General features: G+C 41.9%; 1 protein-coding gene across 1 annotated transcript; it reads left to right on the plus strand.

Annotated features, from left to right (window-relative positions):
• The first annotated feature begins 16,389 nt into the window (after positions 1 to 16,389).
• LOC141602054 (uncharacterized) lies at positions 16,390 to 16,926 on the plus strand. Its single transcript, XM_074422362.1, has one exon. The coding sequence runs from the start codon at positions 16,390 to 16,392 to the stop codon at positions 16,924 to 16,926; it is 537 nt and encodes a 178-aa protein (XP_074278463.1).
• Positions 16,927 to 24,967: the final 8,041 nt, after the last annotated feature.

Consider the following 24,967-nt stretch of genomic DNA (forward strand, 5'->3'; position numbering starts at 1 on the left):
TATTGATTATCTTATTTTACAGGCGTGGGTGTACTCCTACTTTCCGGGCCTCGCGCCCAAGAGGACGGAGCCGCTGGAGAAGGCCTATCCCGTGGTGAGGGATTGAGTGATGTGCAGGACGAATAGCAAGCGTTCTTCTCACGGTGTCTACCGGCGGGACGTGAACGCTCTTCAGCTAGACAGCGTAAGCATTTCACTTATATTCATTTGCTTCTATATTGCCTTTAAATTGATCATAAGAATGATTCCTTTGTTTATCTTGTCCCAGTGGGTGCCCAGGCCTTGGGCGGAGTACCCTGACGTGCCTCCTTTTGTGGTTGAGGTCCTTCGACCTAGGAGCTCGAGCCGGCTGCTGTTGAGGACGTCGATGGGTCCCTGTGTGGTACTTGGGCGAGCGCTTAGCTCGTCAGTGCTGTCGGGACGTGTTGACGGTTCCCGTCGATCCTCCCAGGATGATGTTCAGGGAGCCTTTTGAGGCAGAGAGGGAGGCTGACTTGGCTGGCGTTGGTGGTGACGCCCTCCTTCTTCCTGGCGAGGACTACTCGGCGTTCCTCTACGGGAGGTTGGCGTACTGGCCGGTAGTGGTGAGCATCTTTACTCTTCCTCTTTTCTTGATTTTTTGAAACTATGATGAAAGATCACCGATTAATGAGAAACATTTGGTTTTGCAAGAGGTTGAGGCGGCGGGCATCGAGCCCCTAGAGTACCCCGAGACCCTCGAGTACACTGACACGACCGGGAGGACGACGATCTCCGAACTACGCGACTTTGACGTGGCTGTGACAGATGCTGGCCTGGACGACTGGCAGCATCTGATTCGGAGGGTAAACCTCTAATTTGCATAGTTTTTGTGTAAGAACACTTTTGATTGAGTTTGTTCAATTATTGAGGACTTCTTTTTGAAAATGCAGGTTGCACCGTCTTGGTTCGTGGCGTTATGGAGGGTGTCCAACCGGCTGCGAGCTACTGCCGTCGAGGCACTTGTCGCGGTCGAGGTCGTCAGGTATGAACCTTGTGCCTATTTCATTTTTGACTTTTGATTTCCAACTTTTCTTGTAATTGCTTGAAACGATTGCATGAGCCAATTTTGTTGTTTACAGGGGGACCACGAGCTGGAGCGAGAGTTGACCCAGTCTCGGGAGGAGACAACTCGCTTGTTGAGGGAGCTCGAGGTTCGAGACGCCGAGATTGCTGCTCTTGCGGCAAGGGCTGCAGAGCTGGAGGGCGACCAACAGTAGTTTTGTTTTAGTTTTTGTTTGTTTGTTGGCTGTGTTTTGCACAGTCGTACATTTTGGACCTTCATTTTGAACATTCTAGACTTTTTTTGGGACTCGAGCCCCCAGTTTGTTGTACATTTCTCCTTTTTGGTTGTATATGAGATGGCCTGAGTGCCTTTGTTGCTGGGCTGTGCTGCTTGTATCTGCAGGTTAGCTTTGAACAGGTTTGGTAGATGACGGTTTACGCCGTCATGCCGCCGAAATTTACATAGAAATCATGCAAAACATACATATGGCCTTGATTAGTGCAAAACGAATGACTCAAAAGAACGCAAAAATGCAAAAATTTGGCCGGAAATGACCGGACGGTAGGAAGGGTTACCCCCTAAAAAAAGAAAAAAATAGAAATCTATAAGTTAGAAATGAGATGATTAAAAAAAAAAGAAATGAAATAAATGAAATAAATTTAAATTTTGAAATGAATTATTTCCTAGAATGAATTTGTACGAGTGTGGTGAAATGACGAAAATGTCGATGTCGTCTCGAAATGCGTGCCCGCGGAAGTTTAGGAAACCCGAAATATGGTAACCTCCACGTATTTACCAAAATAATAACCCGTAGGAATAGGAAATTATTCGTCATGGAATTAGGAAAGATCCAACGCGGAAAATCACTGAAGTTAAGCTGAGGAAGAGGCGCAGCATGAGCTGCGTCCCTTTGAAGAGGTGGACCGTCTAGTGACCTCGAAGGGAGTGCGAATGTTGGACTTCATTGACCGATTTATTAACAGGGCTGACCCCACCGTTTCTTATGTTGCCAGGCGAAGGGCATTTGGGTTTTGCTTTTTGCATGTGTATGTCTTCCAAGGGCATGTTGATGAAGACTTGAGAGGTGATCTCCGTCTTCTGGGCCTTGTTGAGCAAATGGAGCTGCGCAGGAGCCCAGCTTGTTTATGCTTAGGAGAGATCCTGTTGGGCTTGGATAATAGGAGAGCCAATCGTGACCTACCGTATTTGGGAAGTCCCGTCATTCTGCAGGTAAAAGAACATTTCTTTTTCTTTTTTTTCTTTTTCGTTTTTTCGTTTTTTTTTTGTTTTTTTGTTTTTTTTGTTTTTTTGTTTTTTCGTTTTTTTTTTTTTTTTTTTGATGTCTAATACCCGCTTTTGGTAGGTTTGGCTTATGGAACGGCTTCGATTGATCGAGCCCCCAGTTCATGTTCCATCTTATCATGCTCGTTCAATTGCCATGAGGACCAGGCTTTACATGGTGGATTTCACCCGAGTCTGCAATTATTGGGAGAACAAACTGAAGAGTGACGATGGCCCGTTGATTAGGTGGATTGTGCCGTGGTGGCACCTCAAGTCTGTCACTGGAGTGTCTTATTTGGATCCTACTCGGTCCGTGCGCATTCATGGCCTGGAATTTATGGTGTGCATTTTCCCGGAGAGGCTGATGAGACAGGTTGGACTAAAACAGACGATCCCGAAGCTTGATACTGTCTCGCAGACTGCTGTGGCGCTGACTACAGAGAGCCGAAGGGAGTGGGTCATTAAATGGGCTCAAAGAAATGTATGGTTCTTGAACTCTTCTGCTAATGCCTTATGGGTGTCGGATTCTTATCTGCGATGGAGGAAAGCTACTACTCCAGAAGAGCGAGAGAGATTGAGGAAGCGCGAACCCGTTGACTACAAGGTGCGCGAGGTGGAAAAAGAGAAAGAAAAGCATTTGACTGAGGGAGAGGAAGAAGCTGGGTTTCGAGTTGTTCATCCTTCGAAGAAACCGAAGACCTCTCCTGTCGTAGAGATGGTGATTGGCAAGAATGGGAAGTCTAGGCCTCGAGATAGACCTTTGGTGATTAGGTCCGAAGTGGCGCAAGAGCGTCCGGCTCGAGGTCGTGACAAGAAATATGACAAGAATGACAAGGGCAAAGGGAAGATGGAAGAATAGCCCGAGTCTTTATATATTATTTATTATTATTATTATTATTATTATTATTATTATTATTATTATTATTATTATTATTATTATTATTATTATTATTATTATTATTATTATTATTGTAATAAAAAGGTGGGGTTTTTAGAATCCTAGTCTATTCTATTTTTATTATGTAGCGTACTATTACTATTAGAAAATGAATGAAATAAAAAAGGTTAAATGGTTATGAAACCGTTGTGATTTTCTATTTATTATTCTTGTCAAATTCCAAATGCAATGAAAATGTCCTTCTATTTATATTTTAAAAATAGTGGGTTGTATCCTGTAAAGGATTGTCTACGTATTCACTTAAAAAAATGAAATCAAACCCTTGCGCGTAGTTCGAGTAAATGTAAAAGAATAATTGTTCTAAGCAAGAGCTTGTTGTGAACTTAGAAAATAAGCATGAGCTTTTGCTTACTCTGAAGGTGCAAATTTAGTTTATTTGATGATATGAGGACGACAAAAATTGCCAAAGTGCAAGAGCAAAGTGACATTAGCTTATTTCAGCTTGGCCAGGGGCCATTTATTTAGTGCCACAAGAGCGACACATGAGGTTACGCGAGGCGCGTTTTTGTTCCTATTCTAGGCATAGTACCGTTTTAATTGGTCGAGGTTTGTTGGATTGGAAAACTCATTCCCGTCTAGGTCTGTGATTCTAACCGCACCCCTGGAAGTATGGACTTGACTAAAAATGGTCCGGCCCAATTAGGTTTGAATTTTCCCCGTGGGTCAACAGGTAGAAGAGCTCTAACCGATTTGAGTACTAAGTCTCCTTCCTTGATGTTTCTTGGCCTAACCCTTTTGTTGAAAGCTCGTTTGATATGTGCTTGATATGTTTGGACATTATGCAAGGCGCGTAGCCTACGTTCATCCAGGAGGATGAGTTTTTCATATCTATCCCTCTTCCAATCGGCTTCTGGGATTTGACTTTCGAGTAGAATACGCAAGAATGGTATCTCTAGCTCGACTGGTTGTACAGCTTCCATGCCGTAAGTTAAATAGAAAGGGGTAGCCCCAGTCGGCGTCCTAACAGATGTACGATATCCCATAAAGCAAAGGGTATCTTGCTCGGCTAATCTCGATAGTTGTCAATCATTTTCTTGAGAATTGTGACAACGTTCTTATTTGCTGCCTCTACCGCGCCGTTAGTCTGTGGTCTATAGGGCGAAGAGTGGTGATGCCTAACCTTGTATTTGGCTAGCAATTGCTCAGTCTCAGCTTGGAAATGCGATCCATTATCACTAATGATCTCATGTGGGCAACCGTATCGACAGATGATGTTGTTTTGCATGAACTTTGCCACATTTTTAGCCGTAAGACTAGTGTAGGAGGCCGCTTCTACCCATTTGGTGAAATAGTCGATTGCCACTAGGATGAAACAGTGACTGCTTTGTTCGGTGGGGTTATCTTCCGATTATGTCGATTCCCCAAGCGAGAAAATGGCCAAGGAGATGTCATCGTATAGAGCAATGAAGGAGGGACGTGTTGTACATTCCCGAAGATTTGGCAATTGTGGCAATGTCTTACGTATTTGATGCAATCGGATTCCATTGTGGTCCAATAATACCCCAGATGTGTGATTTTCTTTGCCATCATGGGCCCACTCATGTGAGGACCGCATTCTCCATCGTGGACTTCTTCCATCACCTTTCGTGCCTGTGAATGATCAAGGCAACGTAGGATTACACTAAGAGGTGTTCTTTTGTATAACTCTCCTTGCATGAGAACGTATTGGGAAGCTAATAGGTGTATAGCACGTAGTCCCCTCTTGTCCATATCGGGTGGATAGGTACCGTTGAGCTTGAAATTCAGGATTGCTTGGAACCAGGGTTCCTGTGCGATTTCCTCTTCATCGGTGATTTGGTGTACATAAGCCGGCTCTGACCGTCGTTCGATGCACAAAGGCATTTCCATCATGTCATCTGACATATTAATCAAAGATGCAAGTTTTGCAAGAGCATCTGCAAATTGATTTTCTTCCCGAGGTAGGTGTAGATATGTCATCTGATCAAAGAATTGGGCAACTTGGTCTATTCTGGCTTGATAAGGTGCTAGGCGTTCGCTTCGAATTTTCCAAGATCCTGTAACTTGGTTGATGATCAGTGATGAATCCCCATGTACTCGGAGGTTTTTAATGCCTAAGCTCACTGCCGCTTGTAATCCGATGAGACAAGTTTCGTATTCGGCAGCATTGTTTGTCACCTCGAAGTCGAGTTTGACAGCGATTGGTGTATGCTCGCCTTCACGAGAAATGAGCAACACTCCTATTCCAAATCCTCTTAAGTTTGACGCTCCATCAAAGTAAAGGTCCCAGGAGTCTACGTCAGTTTGGAGTATATCCTCGTCCGGAAATGACCAAGTGTCTATTGTTTGTGCTTCATTGATGAGATTTTCTGCGAAGAATTCGGCAACGGCGCGCCCTTTTATAACTTTTAGAGGCACGTATTTGAGGTCAAATTCTGAGAGCATCAAAGTCCATCTTGCTAGGCGTCCGTTGAGGACGGGTTTCTCGAAGAGGTATTTGACTGGATCCATTTTGGAGTATATTTTGACGGAGTAGCTAAGCATGTAATGGCGTAGCTTCTTCGTCGCCCACACAAGAGCGAGGCATGTCTTTTCGAGTTGTGAGTATTTGCACTCGTACTCCAAGAACTTCTTACTAAGGTAGTAGATAGCCCTTTCTTCACTTCCTACGGTCTGAGCTAGCATGACACCCATGGCTGTTTCAGTTACTGTGAGATATAAACCAAGAGGTTGATCTCGTTTAGGTGGCATGACCACTGGTGGTTTAGCCAATATTTCCTTGATTCGGTCGAATGCCTTTTGACAATCATCATCCCACATGGTGTGGTCTGTTTTCTTGAGCTTCTTGAAGATAGGCTCGCAAATCATGGTGAGTTTCGATATGAATCGACTTATATATTGCACTTTTCCCAGGAATCCTCTGACTTCTTTTTATGTTTGAGGTTGTGGCATTTCGATCAGAGCCTTGATCTTGGAAGGGTCTATTTCTATACCTCGTTGGCTAATGACGTATCCCAGGAGTTTGCCAGATGTTACTTCGAATGTGCATTTCTGAGGATTGAGCCTCATGTTGTATTTTCGTAGCCTTGCGAAAAATTTGCGAAGGTTCGCAATATGCCTTTCTCTATCCTTGGATTTGAGAATCATGTCGTCTACGTATACCTCAACTTCTTTGTGCATCATGTCATGTAAGAGTGTAGTTGCGGTGCGTTGATATGTAGCTCCGGTGTTGATCAATCCAAACGGCATGACCGTATAGCAATATGTTCCCCATTGAGTGACAAAGGCGGTCTTATGCATGTCTTCTATGGCCATCTTGATTTGGTTATAACCCGCGTACCCATCCATGAAGGATAGTAACGCATGGTCTGCAGTATTGTCCACTAATATGTCGATGTGTGGTAGAGGAAAGTCATCTTTAGGACTGGCTTTGTTTAAGTCCCTAAAATCAACACAAACCCGGATTCTCCCATCCTTTTTGGGTACAGGTACTATGTTGGCTACCCAGTCAGAATACTCGGAAACTTTGATGAACCCGGCTTTGAATTGCTTGTCAACTTCTTCCTTAATTTTGAGAGCCCATTCCGTTCTCATTCGTTGAAGCTTCTGTTTTACAGGCTTGAAACCTGGCTTAATCGGGATTCTATGTTCGGCGATATCCCTGTCGATCCCTGGCATGTCTTTGTAGGACCAAGCGAAAACGTCTTTGAACTCGTGTAGGAGGTCTATGAAATCGGCCCTTTCGGTAGAGCTCAAGGTAGTCCCTATCCTAAGTTCTTGGGGTTCTAGTTCGGTTCCTACGTTGGTGTCCTCTATTACCGGTCCCCCTTCCCCTTCCTGTAGTATTTATTTGGCTACGTAGGGAGGTATTTCGATTGAGTCTGGGTCTTGGCCAGCCTCAGTATCATCGTAAACAGAATTGCACTCAAGATAACACAAAGAGTAAGCAGAACCTGATTTATTCATATTAAGGTTTGAGTAAAGTTGAAACAAAGAAGCCATCTGATCCATGGTCAGTGGCGACAAAGGGACAAATGGTTGGGACATTTCCGAACTACTGTGACTACTCGAGGCTAAGCTAGGAGAAACAGAGGGAATGTGGATGACGACAGGAGGAGACTCCCTAATGACTTCTCTAGACTCCGACTCTGACTCCGACTCTGACTCGAATTCATCGTCTTCTGGTTCTCTTTTGAACATCTCTCCTTCTCCAGTGGTGAGCTTGAAGAGTCTTCCTTGATTGTTGGTCCACTTGATTGATTTTCTCCATCCTTTCTGCTGACTTGCGTTGGTTTCTGTGATTAACGCGGTGGGGTTGAAGCGATCGTCTTGAAGTATCATGGTAATGATCTCATCCTGCGCGGCCCTAACAAATCGATCTTCTCCGAACAATAGACTAACAGCTTGTTCGTCTAAGCAAGGTGCTTGTCGGGTTTTGACGGTAGGAACCATTTCTGGAGGGATGAAGTAGCAATCGTGAAAGATCTCGATTCCGGCTAGCTTCCTCTCGAGATAATGCCAAGGCTCGGGAAAGTCGTGGAAGAGTTCTAGACTTCCTTCTTCAACAAAGTACCCATTTAGGGTAGGGAGATAGGGTCGCATTTGGACTCCTACATGCTTACGGTTTTGGACTTGAGCGAGCATCTCGAGAACCTCTTCTTTAGTGGGTTTGTACCCTAGTCCAAGTGGTATCCTCTTTGAGTTGCCTTCCTTGTATGGTGCGAAGGTGTTTCTTCGAGCAGGGTTCAAAGGCATTCCAGGGAAGTATCCCTGGGTTTTGAGTATGTGGTTGACCACTAAGTTGGAGTAGGGATCATAGTATAAGGGTGTCAATTCGCTTTCTATGACACTTATGCTTTGGAAGCCCCCAAGTTCGTATACGGGATCTGCAAGGACTTGATTGTTCGACTTCTTTTCGATTATTGCCTTGATGGGTGACGAAGTGATCGTCACCACTTTGCCATTTAGTGGGATCTTGATCTTTTGATGAAGGGTGGATGTTACCGCTTTGGAAGCGTGAATCCAAGGTCTTCCTAGGAGTATGTTGAAGGAAGCTTTGATGTCCACTATTTGGAAGTTAACCTTTCGCTCAATTGGCCCTGTGGCTATGGTTAGGTTAACAAGTCCTACCACCTTTCGTCGTGTACCATCGTATGCACGCACACCTTGATTGGTAGGGGTCCAATCCGACTCTTTCATGCCTAATTTGTATGCCATTTTGAGGGGTATGACGTTGACCGCAAAGCCATCATCTACCAAGGTCATTGGCACATTCTTCTTTAGACAAATGACGGTGATGTAAAGAGCTAAATTGTGACTAGTGCCAAAAGGTGGCAAATCTTCGTCTGAGAAAGTAATAGGATTACTTAGCTTTGGTGATTCTTGGAAGACCAAGTTGACTACATCTTCGGGTGTCGAGTTATGTGCTACATTTAGTTTGGACAAAGCTTGCAGTAAAGCTTGGCGATTTGGGAATGAGCTCGCTACCAATTGCCAGACTGAAAGATCAGCCTTTGTCTTCTGTAAATGCTTGAGCAAATGGTCAGTGGAGTCCTCTTCGTTATCATTTGGTGTGACAACGTTGGTTGGACCATTTTGAGTAGTGCTTTGATATGGACGTCCCGAACGAGTTAGGTGGTCCACATCTTGGTCTTCGCCATTTTGGACTATTTCCTTGACGAGGGAGTTCTCAATGAGATACTCGTCCTCATCATCGTCGGCCCAAACTCCATTGATTATAGCTAGTTCCCTCATTCTCATGATTTCATCTTCTAGTCGTATGATTTGGTTGACTAGTCTATCAACCACGGCGACTATTTCTTGCATAGTAGCGTTTTGAGAGAAAATTAGTGGCACATGCTCCTTGGGTGTTGCGTTGGGATCACGTAAAGTTGTCACCATATTTTCTAATTCCTAAACTTGTCTATCCACACTCCTTGCCCATGTGATGAAGTCGGAAATGGTAGGGGAGATAGTAGAGTAGAACCCTTCATTCTCGATTGCATGGATTTCATCTTCAATTGGAGAAATGAGGTGTGAGCAATCTAAGGTAGATTCGTCACTTGTAATCACTAGAACTCCAAGAGGATTCTGAGTGTTGTTGGGTTTACCTCCCGGCGGTATTGGTAGTCGGCCATCTTCAATCATGTCTTGAAGCACATTTTTCAATTTGTAGCATTTCTCTGTGTCATGCCCTTTGCCCCTATGGTATTAACAGTACGAGCTCTCGTCCCAGAACTTGGATTTCCTTTCGGGTTCTGGAGTAGGTCCAATGGGTTGAAGTTTGCCTTGCTTCATTAACCTTTTTAGAGCGTTGGAGTAAGTGTCCCCAAGATTTGTGAATTTCCTTGGTGGGGTACTTTTCTTGGATGGCTCGAGAAGGTTAACTTCATCGGTCTTGCTAGTGGAGCCGTATGAACGACTTGTTGAGCCTTGATATCCTCGACCTACCGTTTTGGACAAGAGCCCTTTACGGATGTCATCTTCAATCCTTGTCCCTAGTACGGTTAAGTCCTTGAAAGTCTTGATGTTTTGGTATCTCAAATGGTTGGCATAAATGGGTTTGAGATTATCCACAAACTTCTCCACAAGGGTAGCCTCATCCGGGCGTTCAACTAGTTGGGTACTAGTCTTCCTCCACCTACTTAGGAAGTCGGTGAATCCTTCTTTGTCATTTTGGGTAAGAACCTCTAGAGTGCGCATGTTAACTTGGATCTCGGCATTATCCGCATATTGCTTAGCAAACTCGATCGCGGCATCTTCCCAAGTAGCGACCTTCTTGTGTTCTAAGGAGTAGAACCATTGCTTCGGGATGGTGTCAAGAGATGAAGGAAAGATCCTTAAGAACATCTCGGGTTTGATGCCTTTGATAGACATGTAATCTTTGAAGGCACGGATGTGGTTCAAAGGGTTTTCGTGCCCCTTGAATTTAGGGATATCCGTCATATTGAAGTTGGTTGGCAATTTGGAATTGACGGCCTCATACTTGCGGTTATTCTCCCTATAAATGTCATTCCCTTTAAGGTACATCAATTGCTCCTCTAAGTATTGGAGTCTTTTCTCGGCTACAGTTAGTCCCATGGGAGGATTTTCATCCCTGGATTCATCCGCGGAGTCACCTATTAATTCACTTTCATGAGGAGGCAACCTCCCCTCTACGGCATAGATGCAGCCCTCGATGATCTCAAGGCGATCACGGACTTGGTCTTGGGTAACTTAGATTTGGTCTAGCGCGGCTAGGATTCGATCATTACCATCTTGAAGTTGGTGGAGGTTTGTTTCGCTGGATCCAGGCATCTTGAAAATTGGATAAGAGATCGATGACGAATCAAAACACGATCGACTAATCTAACACACTTGCTAAAAGAAGAAATGTTTTGACTCGTAAAGTGGGTGTGTGCCACTTGTGTTGAGTGAGCTTTGAAGAAAGGACAAGAATTTTGAAAATGTGTATCCTAGTCAAGTGTAGTTGTAGGAGTGGACTCGAAGTGAGGTTTTGAAATGGGCTTGTGACCCGGATTTTGACTCGACAAATGGACAGAGTTTCGACTGGGTTTTGCGCTAATCAAATGGCCTTTTTCGAAATTTTGATTAAAAAAGGATTTTGATTTTTACAAAAATCGTCATGGTTTCGTTTAGAAATGGTGATCACGTAAGGTACAAACATTTATACAAGCATTATAACGGGATGCTGAGTGCATTTAAAAGGGTTTTGGTTTAAAGGGTGGGTTGCCATACCGAACCATCAAACCCGAAGTCTGTGGAGAGGCTCGTACCAAAAAAGAGTAAGGCCGATTCCTAGTCCATTTCCTCAAGTAGTGAAGGCCCTTGATACAAACAAGAGTAAGCATCATGGTATGGATGACGTCAATCGCTATCCATCCTTAGGCCCAAATAAGAATTAGGACCGTTTAGACGAGACGATTGGTCGAATGGGTTGGGTTGGGCCTAGGAAGGCGGAATAAAACGGTCTAGGAAGACCGAGTTATGAAAACCGACAATTGTCTTGTACAAACTATTCCCTAACCTTGTTCAAGTTTCACCCTTAGCTACACTTAAGTGTATATCCCCAGTGGAGTCGCCAAACTGTGGACAGCGGGGGGCCCACGGGGGCGCTTGGGAGGAAGAGAACAAGCGTTTGCATTTTTGTTGGAGTCGCCACCAATTTTTATGGGAAATTGGAACCGTTCGAATACTTCGTGTCATGTCAAGACACAAAGTAGTGACATGAACACTAAGCAATCGTTACCCTTACCATTCTATGTCTAGAATGACTCTCGTGGATGCCAATGAACACGGGTGTTCACAGAGATCTGGAGTAAGGGGTGAGGGTACGTATTAGGAAGCTCTTTTGATCGAACACCTAATCCCGCCCGCCTCGATAGCGGCCTCTACTAATGATTAGGGACATCATCTACACTCGATATATCGTCGATTATATGCATGCAATGCAACATCCAAGTTTTAATCCTAGCATGTGAAGAATAGACTGAGTCGGTTAACACGCAATTTAGCATACAATTAATGTCAAAGTAGGATTTAATGCTCAATTACATGTGAAAGCATACAAATGATACAAGAAATATGATGATAAATATAATAAATAAAATTACAACAATGAGAATTACAATAATTACATTGGGTTTAACGATTTATGTCGAAAATACCTTCAAAACGGATAATTTGGAAAAAGAAATAAAAGAATGAATTAACGAACAGAATTTAAGGGTGATAATACGGATAATAGTTAATTATACGTAAGCTAATTAAACTAAGTCAAGCAACAACGGAGTTCAGAGACAGAACTCATCCTGGAACAGGCGCAGCAGGACTGCGCCCTTTGGAAGAGGCGCAGCAGTTGCTGCGTCTGTTCCAAGGCTGAGTTATGGCTGTGAAGCCGGAACTGCAAATCGTTAATATTCGTCGGTGAATTTAAGGATTGATTATGATATTTATTCGGATGGAAGTGATTATCAGGTTAATTACATGTGATTGATGGTCATAAAAGCAACGGAAAATGCACGCGGTGCCCTTGAACTTTGATGTTTTGCCCGAAATATCCAATTTTTTTATCCGGAATACTTTGAGAGGCTATAACTCGTGTTTACGAGCTCAGAAAGTGACGATTTTTTTTTTTCAAATTGATTATCTTTTCGAGAACTACGACTTGAAAAAAAAAATTATCGCGTTTGGAATTCGTGACAAAGAGAGATGGTCACTCAAAATTTGTTCAGTAAATAAAACTTTGACGTACAAAAACTCCTAGCTACGGGATCCAAATACGACAATTTTTTTTTTCAAATCGTAGTTCTCGGAAAGATAATCGATTTGAAAAAAAAATATCACTTTCTGAAATCGTAGACACGGGTTATAGCCTCTTTAAGTTTTCCGGAACAAAAAATTGGGTATTTCGGGCAAAAATCGAAAGTTCAAGGGCACCGCGTGCATTTTCCCTAAAAGCAATAAACATGGATGAGACAGATGCAAACGGATTATTTACATGAAAGAATGATCGATTAGTGACATGGATGAATAAAATAGGCTAAACATGATAAATTGATGACAAATTAATGACGAATATGGATGAAAATATATCAAAGATCGAATTCCAGAAACTCAATATGAACGAATCGAATTTCTACAACCCGGATTGAATTTTATGACGAAAATCCGCAAATATGAAATTATAAGGGATTTAAGTCGAATTTATAGATGAATAAAACATGTGAATGATGAATAATAATATACATGTGAGATTATCATGTGATTGTGTGACAAAGAATTAAAGAAAACAAACGAAAATAAACAAAAGACGAACGAATACAGAGGACGAAGGAAGAAGAAAGGAAGCAGGAACTGCGGCAGCCTCACGAAGAGGCGCAGCAGGAACTGCGCTCCTTCGAAGAGGCGCAGCAGTTGCTGCGTCCTTTCTCGACGGTTTATCCTCTGGAAATCCGTAAAATGTGGTTTTAAGCACGGTTTTAGAAATCGGTTTTAAGAGGTATTTTCGACATAAACCTTACATTAATGATACAATAAGATAAATAACAATAAATAAAGAAGGATTTACACCCTCAGACTTACATGTTTGACGAAACGAGAAGAACTAAGATATCGATTAGTGATGCTCGACGCGAATGTAAAGAAAGGGCCCTCGTAAGAGGAAAACGATTAGATTAATTAAGTTGATTGATTGTGGAGTTGGTCAAATTGGTCGGTCATGCAAACGAGGCTGGTACTCAGAAGGATCCGAGCTTACGTGGTCGAAAGTTCAAGCACGTAGACGCCAAAAAGTAAGAACAAAGGTCTAGAATGCAAAGGGAGAAGAGAAGGGCGGACACTCGCGTGAGAAATATGAGGAGCGAAGGCTCCTATTTATACTAATCACGTGAAGGAATTAGGGTTTCGGAGAGTCTTTGGAAGTGAATCTCGGAAAGATATGAAAAAGATACGAAAAATACGCAAGAAAAGGAACTGGGAAGAGGCGCAGCAGCCACTGCGTCTCTTGGAAGAGGCGCAACACCTGATGCGTCTGTTCCCAAGTGGTTTCCTCCTGCGGAAGAAAGATTTCCGTGTTTAAGTTACGGTAGGACGGAATAATTTGGTTTTCCTTAATATTTTATGTGAATATTACGGGAAATTGTTTACCAAAGGATAAAGATTATGAAATATTTATAAAATATGGAATAGAAATATCCGGAGCGTTCCAGAACATTCTGACTCGGGATTTTAACGGTTATCAGAAAATGAAGACGGTTTTAGGCCCGGACTCCAAATGTATTCTAATTACTGTCAAAACGACCGTATCGGCACGTAGATGACAACTAAGAGGTAGACATTAGTATTTGAGCAACCACTTGACGATAAACTTACGAACTGTCACAAATCGTTCCGCGTAGCAAACATGCGGCCCAATCATCACCGAGTGGTATGCGAGAGGTGCAGAAATGAGGTATCTACACCTCTACATTTTCACAACATATCACAGTGGAAGAGGCGGAGGAGAATGAAGCAGAAGACATTAAAAGATCATCATCATCTTCAATCTTCGACAGGATTAGTCCACCTGCATAGAGAGCCCGTCCTTCTGTTTTCGACAGGCTGGGGAGACCGAGCCCTACAACAAATCGTCATTATGTCTTCACTCGACTGGATAAACGAGGAGCAAGTGAAGTTAAGTCGTCAACCCCTCCGCCAGGTATAAGCAAGAAGGGTGCATTTCGTAATCGTTTGGGTGTTCGTTCAAAAACGGTCTTCACTCGTTTAGGAGCCTCCAATAATGATAATGGTAAGATTCTTCTGTGCTCAACTTCCATGGAAGAAAACGATGAAGAAGTAAACATAAGTGACGACTTGAAAAGCGCAATACCCTCTCGCATGAATCGTTTGCAAGTGGTGGACATCATCCATTATGAGCCACTAAAATCACGAAGACGAGTATTAGTTCTCACTGGTCTGTCCTCAAACAATGTTAAAGAGTCTAAACCTCCATCTTCACACTCCCGTGATCCAAAAGACTTGGAAATTGTGACTTCTTATCATATCACTGCAGAACAGATACCTGATGACAACGAAGAGGTAGAGGCTGACAAGGCACCTGAAACACTTGAAGACGAGGTACAATCAACCGTAAATGATTTAGAAGAACTAAACCTAGGAACTGATGAAGATCCTCGTCCAATCTAAGTCAGTGCTCTGTTGACTAAAGAGGAATAAGAGGAATACTACAAATTATTGGTTGAGTGACGTCTTCGCTTGGAGCCACAAGGAAATGCCTGGACTAAGCCCAAAAATTGAAGTTCATCGATTGGTAATCAGAAAAGGAATCAGTCCAAGAAAGCAATCTCAACGTCGCTTTAGGACGGAGCTTATACCTGAAATTGAAAAACGAGGTTAACGAACTCATTGAGGCTGGATTTATTCGTGAAGTCAGATATCCTACCTGGATAGGCAACATTGTTCCAGTCAGAAAGAAAAATGGGCAATTACGTGTATGCGTCGACTTCAGAGATCTTAATGATGCATGTCCAAAGGACGACTTCCCTTTGTCAGTTACAGAGTTGATGATCGATGCAACTACTGGCCACGGAGCACTCTCGTTCATGGATTGCACTGCTGGATACAATGAAATACAAATGGCACCCGAAGATCAAGAAGCAACGGTATTTCGCACACCAAAAGGGATATTTTGCTACACAGTCATGCCGTTTGGACTCAAAATGCCGGGGCCACATATCAGCGAGCAATGCAAAAGATCTTTGATGACATGTTGCATAAAACGATAGAATGTTATGTCGATGACCTGGTTGTCAAATCAAAGAAAAGAAAAGACCATGTTAAAGACCTTCGGACCATCTTTGAGAGACTTAGAAAATGTCAACTCAAGATGAACCCACTCAAGTGTGCATTCGACATCACATCCGGGAAGTTCTTGGGGTTCGTGGTAAGGCATAGAGGCATTGAAATCGACCAGACAAAAATCAAAGCTATCAACGAAATGCCAGAACCAAAGACGTTGAAGGAGCTGCGCGGGTTGCAGGGACGTTTGGCATACATTCGAAGGTTCATCTCTAACCTAGCAGGACGTTGTCAGCCGTTCAGTCATCTCATGAAAAAGGATGCTCTATTTCAGTGGGACGAAAAATGCAAACATGCTTTTGATAGCATAAAAAAGTATCTGGCTAGTGCACTAGTGTTGGGGGCACCGATTCCAGGAAAACCGCTCATTCTCTACATCGCCGAACAAGAACGTTCGCTGGGGACAATGTGTACGCAAGAAATTGAAGACCGCAAGGAGAGAGCACTCTACTACTTGAGTCATACCTTTGTTGGAGCTGAATTAAATTACTCGCCCATAGAAAAGATATGTCGTGCTTTGGTGTTCGCCATCCAGAAGTTGAGGCATTACATGCAGGCACATACCATACACGTGGTCTCAAAAGTTGATCCAATCAAGTAAATACTCTCAAGACCAATCTTATCTAGAAGACTTGCGAAATGGGCAGTGTTACTTAAACAGTATGACTTAGTGTTTGTGTCTCAAAAAGCAGTAAAAGGTCAGGTTATTGCAGATTTCTTCGCTGATCATCCAGTGCCGACAGAGTAGGAAATTTCAGACGAACTACCAGGAGAAGAAATATTTTACGTGGACATTTTACCTCCATGGCAAATGTACTTCGATGGTGCTACAAGGCGAGACGGCGCTGGAGCAGGAGTTGTGTTCATATCTCTACAAAACCATGTAATGCCATACTCATTTACACTCACACAATTTTGTTCAAATAACGTGGAAGAATACCAAGCTTTGATATTAGGTCTTCAAATGACAATTAAAATAGGCGTAAGGGAGATGGATATTTACGGAGACTCACAATTGGTGATCAGCCAAATCCTTGATGAGTATGAGGTAAGAAAGGAAGACTTGATTCCTTACTATCGACAGGCGTTGCAACTGCTTAATCAACTTGACTCCATCAATATTGGTCATGTACCGAGGAGTGCCAATAAGTTGGCTGATGCGCTTGCTAACCTTGCAGCCACTTTGGCACTGGGGGCAGGAGAATCTATGCAAGTGCCAGTCTGCAATCGCTGGGGAATAGCTTTACTTGAAAGAGTAGAAGATATAGATACAACAAACATGATTTGTGTCTACACGGCTGATGAAGATGACTGGCGCAAACCTATAATCGATTTTTCATTATTGTAATTTTGTTTATTATATTTATCATTGTATCTTGTATCATTTGTGTGTTTTCACATGTAATTGAACTTAAATCCTACTTCGACATTAATTGTATGATTAAATTACGTGTTAACCGACTTAGTCTAATCTTCACATGTTAGGATTAAAACTTGGATGTTGCATTGCATGCATACAATCGACGATATATCGAGTATAGATGATGTCCCTAATCATTAGTAGAGGCCGCTATCAAGGCGGGCGGGATTAGGTGTTCGATCAAAAGAGCTTCCTAATACGTATCCTCACCCCTTAATCCAGATCTCTGTGAACATCCGTGTTCATTGGCATCCACGAGAGTCATTCTAGACATAGAATGCTAAGGGTAACGATGGCTTAGTGTTCATGTCACTACTTTGTGTCTTGACATGACATGAGGTATTCGAACGGTTCCAATTTCCCATAAAAATTGGTGGCGACTCCACAAAATGCAAACGCTTGTTCTCTCTCCCAAGCGCCCCCGTGGGCCCCATTGTCCACAGTTTGGCGACTCCGCTGGGGAAAATACACTTACGTATAGCCAAAAGGGTGAAACTTGAACAAGGTTAGGGAATAGTTTGTACAAGACAATTGTCGGTTTTCATAACTCGGTCTTCCTAGATCGTTTCACTCGACCTTCCTAGGCCCAACCCAACCCATTCGACCAATCGTCCCGTCTAAACGGTCCTAATTGTTATTTGGGCCTAAGGATGGATAGCGATTGACGTCGTCCATACCATGGTGCTTACTCTTGTTTGTATCAAGGACTTTCACTACTTGAGGAAATGGACTAGGAATCGGCGTTACTCTTGTTTGGTACGAGCCTCTCCACAGACCCCGGGTTTGATTGTTCGGTATGGCAACCCACCCTTTAAACCAAAACCCTTTTAAATGCACTCAGCATACCGTTATAATGCCTCTATATATGTTTGTATAAATACATGATCACCATTTTGTAAACGAAACCATGACGAAATTTTGTAAAATCAAAAATCCTTTTCAAAATATAAACATTTTCAAAATAGCGCAAAATAAGCCTAAACTCTGTCCATATATCGAGTCAAACTTCGGGCCTCAAACCCATTTCGAAATCCGTGTAAAAACAAAAAAAAGTCAAACAAAAACAAAAAACAAAAAAAGAAACAAAAAAAAAAAGAACAAAAACGTTTTAATCAAAATATTTTCGAATCGTGTAAATGTAAATGTGTAAATTCAATTGGGCTAAGTTAGAGTCAAAGTTCAAACCGACTATGTCCTAGTCGGAACTCTGTCGAGTCATAAACCCGTCCTCCTTTACATTTTGGGTCTTTTCAAAACTCAAGTCAAGTCCTAAGGCGTCACGCCGTCATTTTGGACTCCCTACCCCAATTCAATCAGGAGCTAAACATTTCCACACCTAGTCTCACACACTCGAGGCTAACACATCGAGTCATTCCCATGTCCGTTTCTTGAATTCTCCCAATGACACGTTCGGGACACACATACCCGAACCTCGAGTCAAGTCTGTCTTAAACAACACAAATTAGAATTAACATGTGTCATCAATCCCGTCAATAAGGTCAATCATAAATGTTGTTCCATCAAAGTCAACACTCGAGTCTAAAATTATAGTCAAGCACGGTGAATTCAAACACGAGAAGTCGCTCACGACATTTCACGAATTCACGAGTCAAGTCTAGATTTGTCATTTTGTCCTTTCCTTTGTTTGTTGCCTTAGTATGCGTGACCCCATGTCGAATCGAGTGTAATGCGCGTCATTTCTGTCAAACATGAATCCGGCAAGTTCCGTCAGTCAGCAAGGTCACTAAGGAGTTCAAGCCACAATCACCGTGTCTCTCCAAGATGTTTATGCCATGGTCCTAGGAGTTGAAGCTACAATGGAAAATTTGAGAATTCGCATCCTCACCCTTGAAAATGGAATGGTGGAAAAGAACATGCCAACTAGGGAAACCTCTAGTCTAGGTAATCCAAAGCTTACCTCTTGAAATAACCATCGTCCTAGAAAGCCGAAAATAGCTGAAAGGAAACCTGGGAGGCATCAAAGGGTGCTTACCAATTTAGGCATGTCTTATGCCGATGCTTTGAAGAGACTCTCTACCCAAGGCAAGCTACATCCAATAGGGCCAACTCCGGATACACCTTTAGAGAAACAGGTGAACCTCTGGAAGGGCAACAAATACTGCTTATATCACCAAGGTAGAGGTCATGATATTGAAGAGTGTTTTCTCTTGAAACACACCATCCAAGATATGATCGAAGTGGGCAAGCTTCCTAAGCCACCTTCTGTCGGAAAATCCAAGAAAATCGACGCTCTTGGGTCTAATATCATTAAGCATGATGAAGAACCATCTCTAGATTGTTCTCATCTCCTCAATCATCATGATGATAAAGAAATCAATGTCCTTGAAGATGAAGGTATCCAAAATAGAATGCTCATGCTTTCCATTACCTTCAACAATAAATTCTCCAAAATAGAAGGAGCCATTGATAATCTAAACTTCCGACTTTCGAACATGGAGAAACTTGATTTCTTTGAAATGAGTAAGAAGCTTGATGCCCGACCTCTCAAGATGAAAAGTGTCCAGACAAACCCTTAGCTTGACAGTCTTAAGGAGAAAGCAACAAATGGACAATCTATTCCTAGTTCTTCTCATCCAAGAATCAAAATCAACAAAGGCAACCTCATGGAGCCTTCGGGGTCATTTACAAAGGCTTCCGAAAATAAGGGCACACCTCCTAGGAAATTTACCAACATTGGTATTACATACACCGATGCCCTTCAGAGACTAAATGAACCGACAAATGTTGAAGCCTATAGGACCTACGCCTAACCCAGAGAAGAAATCCAAGTTTTGGGATGAGAATGCCTACTGCAAATACCATAGAGGCAAAGGGCATGATACAGAGAAATGTTACAAATTAAAAAACGACATTCAGGATATGATCGAAAACGGGAAGTTGTCCCTCTCAACTTTTAACTCACATGGCAGGTTAGGCAATCCTCATGGATATACCACTTATCAAGAAACTTTTCTTGACTATTACCCTTTCAATGTTCCCAATGACGAAGATGAGGTGCTCAAATGGGTGAATGCTCAAAGTCAGATGCCGAAGCCAGTTGCTGGAAGAGAAAATGCTCAAGCATGGGCCGATGATTACGAGTTTAGGTCTAAGATCGCGTCAAAGTCCGGGTCCGAGTCTGAGTCTTAGGCTTTCTATCTCATATTTGTTCTAGTATCTTTCTCCATTTTCATTTCAAGTGACAACCTGGGGGCTGTCCCATGAGTCACGTGTCTTCTCATATCTATGTTAAATACATTTATTATCCATTTCAATAAAAGCACACTTTTCAATCCACATATTCTATCATATTTCTTCCTCTACCTTTTTCCTGTGACAACAAGAATTGGTTTGAGACATTTTTTAAAATGATAACAACAACATATGACAGTCAATGTGAGTGCACTTATATGATGTTCCGTTCAAAGTTGTAGAGGACCTGAAACTCCGTGTTCTTTTCTTACCTATTCCATGTCTGGCAATAGAAACCACAATATACCCCAGTTTAGGACGAGCCTATCTCAAGAGATTCTAGGACGAATCCAGACCATCTCCCTTGTTGACAATCCATGACAGAAGGCAAGCCCATTCCCCACAATAAACAACCCGTGTTGCTAAAAACCAACCCATTTCACACCAAAGGCTCTAGTCTAACCCAAATCCATGGTAGCAATCAAATCCAAGACGATACGAGCCATGATGAAAGACAAAAGGCTCAATCAAGAGAACCCAAGATCAATATCCAAGACAAAAGAGTCAAAAGAAGAAGGCTCAATCAAGCAAGTCAATATCCAAAGTTAAAGTCATGCTAAAAAAAAACCGAATCAAAAATCTGAGCAAGAAGCAAAGATATATTCTAGACCAAGAATGTGAGTCTGAATCAAGAACAATATTGAGCGGAATACTGCTGAGGTCTATATAGAATCAAGACATCAATCAAGATGGTCAGCTAGCACCCCCACTAAGCCTTTCACACATCACACACCCTAAGTCCTTCTCGAGACCGTTACGGGGAGATAGTTAGGAATTTTGAGAATCCTCTCGAGCTCGTCAAGTATACCTATCCTTTAGGGCCAAGACATGGAAACTTGATCCCACGTCATTTAACCCACCTTTATGTGCTCAGGCTACATCAAGCCAAGAGACCCCATTTCCAAGCCACATTACAAGCCATAGCCCCATGAAGCCTTAACTCCACAAAATCAAGCTCCAGAGATTTGTTCATCAAAGCCTCTTATCTCCAAGCTCCACATTCCAAATATCCAATCCAGTTTCACCTTGACCCAGACATGGAGTCTTCAAATAGTTTGCTACCCAGAACGGGACATACCCATATCATCCTTAGGGTCCACCTTTGAGTGTGCTCACGCGACAAGGAAATTTTTACAAACCTAATTATACCTCTTTGGTCAATGATCAGAGAGAGTTATCTCAAATCGATTCTTTGAGTCACCAAAGGAATATTACCCTTGTGACCCCTGCACTTTAAGGTCCTAACAACATAGCTTAGGCACACACCTGAACTACGATCTGGTTTGATTTTACCTCTTAAGGTGGATACGTAGGCAGTCCTTTCTTACACAAGAATGATACAACCACAACACCCAAATAAAATTAACCAAACCTCAGAACTACGATCTGGTTTGATTTCACTTCACGTGAATACGTAGGCAGTCTTCAGGGACACAACCATCCCCACTTTCAACTTTCAACCTCAATTAACAACTTTCAACCACCTCAACCATCAACTTTCAACCTCTATTTCAACCTTACAGCCTCAATTAACATCCCTTCCACAACCAACACCTCTATACTGGGGGCTCCTTATTGTCGCCCAACCTCTTTTTACCAAAGTCCAGAGTGATGTGGCTAAAGTTGTATTACCAAATCAAAGTAAAACTATCTCAGGACTAACAAGAATAGCTAGTGATAAGACAGGTATCGAATCCACAGGGAGGCGGTGAAAGCTAAGTCTAAGAGTATTTAAGCTGTCTAGAAGTAACCGATTTCTGGGGTTTGTTTGTTTTGATTATATTAAACTAACTGCAAGTAATTAAATGAAGGTTTGACAATATTATTAAAAGTCTAGGAATTAGGTTCACTAGGTCAATCAGTCGGGGATTATCAATCAATTACTATATCTATCAAGTTGTTTAAGGTCATAAGATCGGTCGACTCCATTATGCCCTTTAGATCGATTCTAACATGCGGTCGCTATGATTAGATACTTTCTATTTGATTATCGCACCCTATATCAATTCTAACCCGGTCGGCGATAGGATCGATTCGCTACACTAATTAATAACTCAGGCCTCAAGTTGATTAACTAGAAGAATTACAATAATCAAACAACAACTTAAACGATATCAATAGCAACTAATTGATTTTCCCTTTTAATTAACCTAGATCCCCTTCATCCTAGATGAGGGGATTAGCTACTCATAATTATAATAACAACAATGAATATGATTAAAGATGAAAGCGTGATTAAAAGCATAAAACAATAATTGAAGAACATAAAACAATAATGATTTAATTAATGAGGAAAGATTAGTACCATACAAAGGAAAGATTAGGGTTCTAAGAGAGTTTTCCAGCAATATCCAAGCAAAATATAACGTAGTCTAACAATAAAACACGAGTCTTTAATTTATAACAAAAGATTAACGTTTTAGGAAATTCCGGAAATAAGCCCGCCAGAGAGGATCCTCGATCGAGTCAGAGGTGACTCGATTGAGGACAGCTGCTCGATCGAGTCAGCAGTGACTCGATCGAGGAACTTGCTACACAGGTCATTTCTTCTCTTCTTTCACTTCTAGTCTTCGTGATTCCTCGTTTCCCGTGCCATGCTTCGTGTATTCTTCTATGCCGTCTCCGCCATGCTAATCTTAGCTTGATCATACTCATAACGAGTCATTTCTGCATCAAAACACAAAATAGCGGCAGTATCGACGATTCATTGAAATAAAGCATATAAAAGGTATAATAGGCACGAAACGGTATGTAAAATGGTATAAAGGGAGCTATAAAAGTATATATGAAAGTGATACATCAAACTCCCCCAAACCAAACCTTTGCTTGTCCTCAAGCAAAGCAATCAGACCAAACAAAGAACAACAAACATATGGTGAATGAATAACTCAGAGCAAATGTCTAGGCACATACAAGACTCAGCTGTCCATATCTATAACAAAGTAATGACCAAAATTGTGCTAATAAAACAAATTCAAAAGCACGGGTAATAGACTAACGCAGCTCTTACTCAAGATGTGACATGATACCGAGACTCAACCAAATACTTTTCAACCTTGCAAGACCATTTTGTTGGATTCTCGCGGTTTCACTCATGCACTCATAATGGGTGAGATATATGTAAGATAGAAAGAAGTAAGACTCTCACTCAACTTATGAGATATGCATGCAATCTAATGTGATAAGAGATTCTCCAACTAATACGCATTCACAAAACAGACCAAGTACATGTATCAAGGACAGAATGGTGGTAAAGTGGCATGGGTATAGAAGTGGCTTGTGCAAAAGCACGTATGGATATGTGAGGCTCAGACGGTAGTCGCAGCACTAGACCAATAGCCAAATCTAATAAGAAATAAAACAAACATCCAGCTGGAGAAATAATCTCAACTTTGACAACATATGAGAGAAATGTAAAGGCTCTCCAAATGTGCATTAGACTCCAGTAATTACCACACACGACCTCCTAACAAAACTGAATGAAGCATACATTTTTTTCTTCTTTTTTCTTTTTCATCTTTTTTTTCGAAACTTTTTCTTTTCCATCTCTTTTTATTTTCTTTCTTCTTTTTTTTTTCTTTTCGAGACTTTCTTTTTTTTTTCTTTTTTTTTTCTCGCTGCTTCATAATACTTCTCTTTTTCAACATAAGAGGTCACACAATTGCTACAAAAAGATAGCTACTACCCACATGACAATAAAAGTCCCAACCCAACCAAAGTAGCTATAACAATAAGGACTCAAGCAACTGCGACTGTCCCGAAAAAGGTAGGCAAATTCTAGAATTTAGCTAAGAAATAGGATATAAAATGGCTACATGGTTCAAACGGGCTAACAAAACTGGGTGATGTAAGGCTTATTTGAACGATAAGAATCGCCTATCCACATGTACTTAATCAAATGAACGCGCAAAAGCTAAGAAACTAATGTCACACTTATGCAGTTTGATATTACATATACCACAAGGAGACCACACTCATTAGCCTAAATAACAATGAGACCGGTTTATTAATGTTCCCGGCCTAGGAAGCTCTAAAGACCTAGAAATTTAAGTGGTTTACCAACAAAATAAAGTCAAGTCTACTCGGCATAAGGCATATTGTGACGGTCAAGACTTGAGTAAAGAGCTTTGGTCATCATAGCTAACAGGTCAAAACAATGTACATGAACAACTAAATGAGACTCAAATGCAAAGACAAAGCAAGTTATCATCATTGTTATACACTTCACCGAGACTCGACTCAAAATAAAGAAAAGTAAATAAAAACATGTTTTTGTATTTTATAAATTTTTCAATTTTTTTTTGAATTTTCTGATTTTTGTTTCACCCAACAATAAATAAAAGCACACAACAGAAATAAACACACTCCCCCAAACCTAAATGTCACAGTGTCCTCATTGTGACGCCTACAGCATAGCAATCACACCGAAATCCAGCAACCTATGGGACACTACTAACAAAGGGAAGAGGGTAAAAAAAGGAAATGCAACAAAAACAAAAAGAAAGATAATACCAGCTGTAATGCAGTAGCCTCCCCCAAACCAGCTGGAAAGAGAGGGATGTAGTGACCATTTGTCACCACGGGCTCCAGCAGTATCATCAAAATCATCAATATCAAGCATATAAGGACATAAGCTCGGGATCGGGAACGGCACTTTGCGGCGCGGCTCTACCACGAGTGTCTCTCCGAACACGGCCTCGACCACGAGTGCCTCCGA

Source organism: Silene latifolia, chromosome 9 (assembly GCF_048544455.1).
Source record: "Silene latifolia isolate original U9 population chromosome 9, ASM4854445v1, whole genome shotgun sequence".
NCBI lineage: Eukaryota > Viridiplantae > Streptophyta > Magnoliopsida > Caryophyllales > Caryophyllaceae > Silene > Silene latifolia.

Bases quoted from the DNA above. Each gene is read 5' to 3' on its own strand.
- LOC141602054 (XM_074422362.1), top strand. From the start codon at position 16,390: ATGTACTTCGATGGTGCTACAAGGCGAGACGGCGCTGGAGCAGGAGTT.